At 44.2% G+C, this 4,761-nt stretch overlaps 1 protein-coding gene across 3 annotated transcripts in view; it reads left to right on the forward strand.

The window, feature by feature from the left end:
* The window catches only part of LOC104912183 (rho GTPase-activating protein 6-like), an 18,163-nt gene that overhangs the window by 1,524 nt on the left and 11,878 nt on the right, over positions 1 to 4,761 (forward strand). The window contains exons 1-2 of one of the 3 annotated variants that reach the window (XM_019618200.1): positions 856 to 1,011; positions 1,960 to 2,116. In XM_019618200.1, coding sequence (XP_019473745.1) covers positions 871 to 1,011; positions 1,960 to 2,116 — 298 coding nt within the window. In that variant the 5' untranslated portion in view covers positions 856 to 870. Of the gene's footprint in view, positions 1 to 855; positions 1,012 to 1,708; positions 1,872 to 1,959; positions 2,117 to 4,761 lie in introns of those variants that run through there. The other 2 variants (XM_019618201.2, XM_010715262.3) reach the window with 2 other exon arrangements.

The raw sequence follows: 4,761 nt of genomic DNA on the forward strand, positions 1-4,761 counted from the left end.
TAAATTTATGTAACTTTCTACATCTGTTTAGGAGCTGAAAACCTGGCCAAAGCAAACACTGCCCCAGACAACATTCCTCCCCAGGCACAGGCAATGGAGGTGTGCAGTCAATAATGTGCTGAGGCTGCCAAAAAACCTGTACATACTGTCTGCTTGCACCACGTGGGCCAGAACTCCTGGGTGTTTTCTCCCTCATCTCTGGCTCTGGGAGTTATCCAGCCATTTATTTTTGGTTATTGCTTTAAAGCCCTCCTTGGGAAAGCTCCTTCATAGCTGTACTTTTACTATGTACTATTTCTGTGTACGTGCTGCTAATACTGTTCCTTTCTCCCAGTTAGTGGTGCAGAGAAGAACAACTTTCAATAAAATGGGGCTGTAAGTCTTATTTAGTGGGGTGTGTGCTGATTTTAAGATTGCAGAATTTTGAAGATGGTACTAAACTGGGAGGAACTGTTGACTCCCTCAAGGGTAGAGAGTCCTTGAAGAGTGATCTCAACTAATGTGATTTGGCAGTCACCAACCACCAACCAATGCAGTTTGAGAAAAGCAAGTGCCAGGTTTTACAGCTGGGACAGGGCAACTCTGACTATATACAAACTGGGGTACGAGAGGCTGGAGAGCAGTCCCACAGAAAGGGGTCTGGGGTTTCTGGTGATAGTAAGTTGAATCTGAGTCAGCAGTGTACCCTGCTAGCCCAAAGGCCCACCATGCCCTATGGTGCATCAGGCCCAGCACTGCCACTGGGTGAGGGAAGGGATTGCCTTGTTGGAGCACGCCATAGGAGGCTCCTATTACCACGTCACAGTCTGAACCAATAGTTGAGCACTAGGTGAGAAGGCATGGCTAACCAAGGAAGCTCAGGTGCAGGCAATGCACCTGAGTAATGAAAAGGAGCCTAGATCTCCCCCTCCTTGCTTTCATTTAAGGGTCAGCTGCCAAGGCAGCAGCATTTCTTTAGGTAGAGGTTGCTCTCCTCTTGAACTGTTGCCAGTCATTGGAAAATTGGAAGAGGTGAGCAGTTTTTTTTTTTTCTTCTGCTATTGCTCCATCAGGTTTGTATCCTGCTAGAAGGCGTTGTTATCGCCTTCTTTTGCCATACAGGAGGAGAGAGGAAGTAGCAGTCTGCCTGTAGCCCCAGTGTTCCCACACTCTACAGCCACCATAAACCATACTGAGATACTCCAGGCTGTTCTCAGGAAATCGCCAGTTCTCAGTTACTCATCCCATGCATCCAGCACGGAGATTTAAGTGAATGGGAAGAATTGTGTGCACGTGCACAGCATCCCATAAAGACTGGTGCAAGGCTAGTGTCTCATCATAAACCCTTTCCACTCAGACGCTGAGGTTTTGCTTGTGCTGAGCTGCAGTCAGGTCTGGCTGGGAGTAGTGCTCTTCAAATTTCTATGAAGATGACTGCTGACCTTGTTAGCAAGGGTCTCCTGACTTGGTGAAGTTTGTTGGAGGGCAGGGGTGACACAAGAGGAAGATGTCTGGCAAATGCTGACGCTTCCAGGAGGTTTTTGTCAGATGTTACTTTTTAGAGAGAGATGGAGGATGAAGTAGGTCTGAGTCTGAACAAACCCAGAGTTGATCTCCAATGTAGGAGCAAGTATTTGCAGCTGAGGGTTAAGATCAATGGGAGTGACAGCTGGAGGACATGATGAGGTAAAAGAAGAGCACCTGGCCAGGAATGTCTCTGCCAAGCAGAGAGAGGCCTCTGGGATCCTGTGAGACCTCAATAGTGAGGGCTGAGATCCCTGGTGCCTGTAAAGGCCTTTGTTTGGAAGGGTGGAGTGGGGCAGTGTGGCTACAAACCAGTATGCTCTCTAGAGAGGAGGAAGCAGGATGTCTTCTGCGCTTGGGAAGACACTGTGTGGCATGTTCAGTTGCTTCTCATCCTAAACAGGTGTGTTGGCAAAGTAATCCTGAGTCTTTTGTTTTTATGTATGTGTTTTTCAGAGGACCTTTATCTCAGCTCTTCTGCCAGAACAAAGCACCAAAATGCAACCTGTGTCCCTGCACAGCCTTTCAGAGCTGGAAAGAGCCAGTTTGCAGGAGCTAGCCCTCTACCAGCTGCAGGAAAAGCTGCTTGTTGGAGATCTCAGCCTGGCTAAAGGTAGAGGATGGGAGAGGATGGCATCTGCCAGGGGAGGACTGAGGTCTGAGCCTTTAGTTCTATTCATCCACACTCCCGCATTTCATCATGTGGGATGATGTCTATAGATTGGTATTTGTGATACTTTCACTTAAGAGTCTTGGTCCATTTTTTATTTTGTTCGTTTCCTGCTTTGGTCTGAGCATTGGAGGCTGAAGCAACCTTCTGGGGAGGGTTTGTGTGTTGATAGGAGTGTGAGAATATTACCCTGCCTTTGGTCCTGCTAATCCAAAACAGATGCGACTCAATTTAGCAAGGGCTTCCAGCGGGGCAGTTCCACTGGGATGGGGTAAGCTTTGTTTTGTGTTCAGCACAAAGCTCTGATGCTGAGATGGGGCTTATGCAAGGCTAGAGGATATGCTTCTGAAATTAATGGGCAGATAAATATAGAAATTCCACAGGGATTATGGTCTTCTGTCCTGGCCTACAAAGAAATAAAGGCATTTTCTGGGTTCCCATAACTGCCTATGTTCCCTAACAACTTAACATCTAACCAAGTAAGCACTATGAGTTGAGAATCAGTTGACTCAAATTGTACTTGTAATTTAACAGTGGAAGACTAGATGCAAATGCCTTCTCTATGCTCTGGACCATATTTTGGCATCCCAGTATGGCAAAAGATGCTTATTAATCATGAGCTGTACACGTAGTACCAGCAGAGCAGTTGCAAAGGGTGCTTGGGTTCTCCAGCCTCACTGCCCACTCACTGCATGGCTGTTGCTGCCACTGATACAGGAGGTTGGGCTGGAGCCCCCCAGCTCTGGAGTGCTGCTACAGAGAAGGAGTTTTTTCTATCGCTCATCCTCAGACTCATATTGCATAGAAAACAGGTGCCAGAATGTAACTGCATTTATTTATTCTGGGTGACATTCAAGTTTTGTTTCTTGTTTTATTAATATTTAGAATATTTTGGAACATTTCATTGCTTGAAATATTTTCAAGAAGAGTGAAAGAGAAGAAAGTTCCCTTCTCATTCCCAGGATATCCAATCACCCCAGGGCTGCAGCAGCAGCCACTGCAGTTTCTTTCAGTCCCTGGGGAACTCTGTTCATAAACATTCTGCTCTCCCCAATTTGTTTGTTTGTTTTGAGCTGTTGTGAACCATTCTCAGTGATATCGTGCAGCAGGAGCTTTTCTACAGAACAACGGCAGGGTGAGAAGCAAATCAACAATTTCCTTCCGTCTCCTGCGTTTTATCAGTCAGGTTCCTCTCTTCCTGTAGGATGAGCACAGGGAGTGTAAATTCCTGATCTCATCTTTGTGTGTGTTTACTTGGTTTTTGAAGAAAGTAAATGCTCTTTGGTGAATTCCTTTCTCCTTAGCTGTCTCTGTATCCCTCAGCTTTCTACCTATTGCTTTTTTTTTTTTTTTTTCAGTTTGTTGGCTGGGAGTCAATGTAAAAGAATAAATGAGAATTAGTATGAAAATATTGCACCTGCAACACTGTTCTCCTAAGTTGATGTACTAAAGGGAGGTTGATAATGTTTGGAAGTGCCTGAATTTGGTCTTCATTGTCTCCATTTGAGTACATTCACCTGTCCATGCTTCTTCCCTAAAAACTGCCTACATGAAATTTATTTGATAAATAGATCTCTTTAATAAACAGCCACAATATGATTGTTATTACTTCCCTCAACAAAAACATGTTCAGCATCTTCTTTAATCCTCTCCAGGGAGAGCATACACTGTGGGGAACACAGGGTGTGTGAGCCACCGTTTGGGACAATTTTGATATCCCTGGGCTGCTCTTTTCAGTCCTTGCCTCATTCAGTCCCAACAAACTTCTGTAGCATTGCAGACTTTTGAGTAAATAGCCATTTCCAGGATGGCCCTCCTGAACTGCAGAAGAAACTTTTGATGGACACTGTAATCTCATTGTGGTCAATTCTGCAAGAACAAATCTGTTGTTCAAGTAGGAGAAGACCAAAACAAGATGAAATCTCTGAAAGAGGTACAACTACCTGTGAAAAGAAGTAGTCCTTGTCTCCCAAGTTTGACGTAGATCATATGCATTACTCTGCCACGGAGATAGCAGCTCATGCCTTCTGTAGAGGGGGATCCATGTGGTTTCTTTACTATCTGCTGCCTCCTGGTTTGTTCCTGTTAGGAACGTTTGGATGGCTCCAGGAGTAGAGAGTTATTGTGACTGTATGTTTAAAGTGGAGTTTTGCTGGCATTTTTTCTTCCATATCTGGGTATTGTTTTTTGCTCCAGCTTGTTCTTCAACTTTTTGCTATTCATTTAATGAAACAAAATGTACAGTGCTGTATAATGATTAATGTACGCTGTGTTTTCATGTGCATACTGTTCATATCAAAGTAACTTCCTTCTAAATCTTACAAAATAACCCAAACATTTATATAAGCTGCGTCTAAGAATAGAATTCTTAATAAACGGCAAAGGCCAGAGTAGGATGATGTGTTCTGGGAAGATTTAGAGTGATTAATGGATGAGTTTTCAGTTAATTGATGCAACAAAAAAATAGTGACTGCTGTTCCTGGATGTTCCATCTCTGAGGTTACTTAAGTGTAGGGCTTGGCTGTCTAGGACCAAGATGGGATTTCTGGGTGATGTTTTGTCTAATTTTTTTTGTTTATATTGTGTAA

This window comes from Meleagris gallopavo, chromosome 9 (genome assembly GCF_000146605.3).
Source record: "Meleagris gallopavo isolate NT-WF06-2002-E0010 breed Aviagen turkey brand Nicholas breeding stock chromosome 9, Turkey_5.1, whole genome shotgun sequence".
Lineage (NCBI taxonomy): Eukaryota > Metazoa > Chordata > Aves > Galliformes > Phasianidae > Meleagris > Meleagris gallopavo.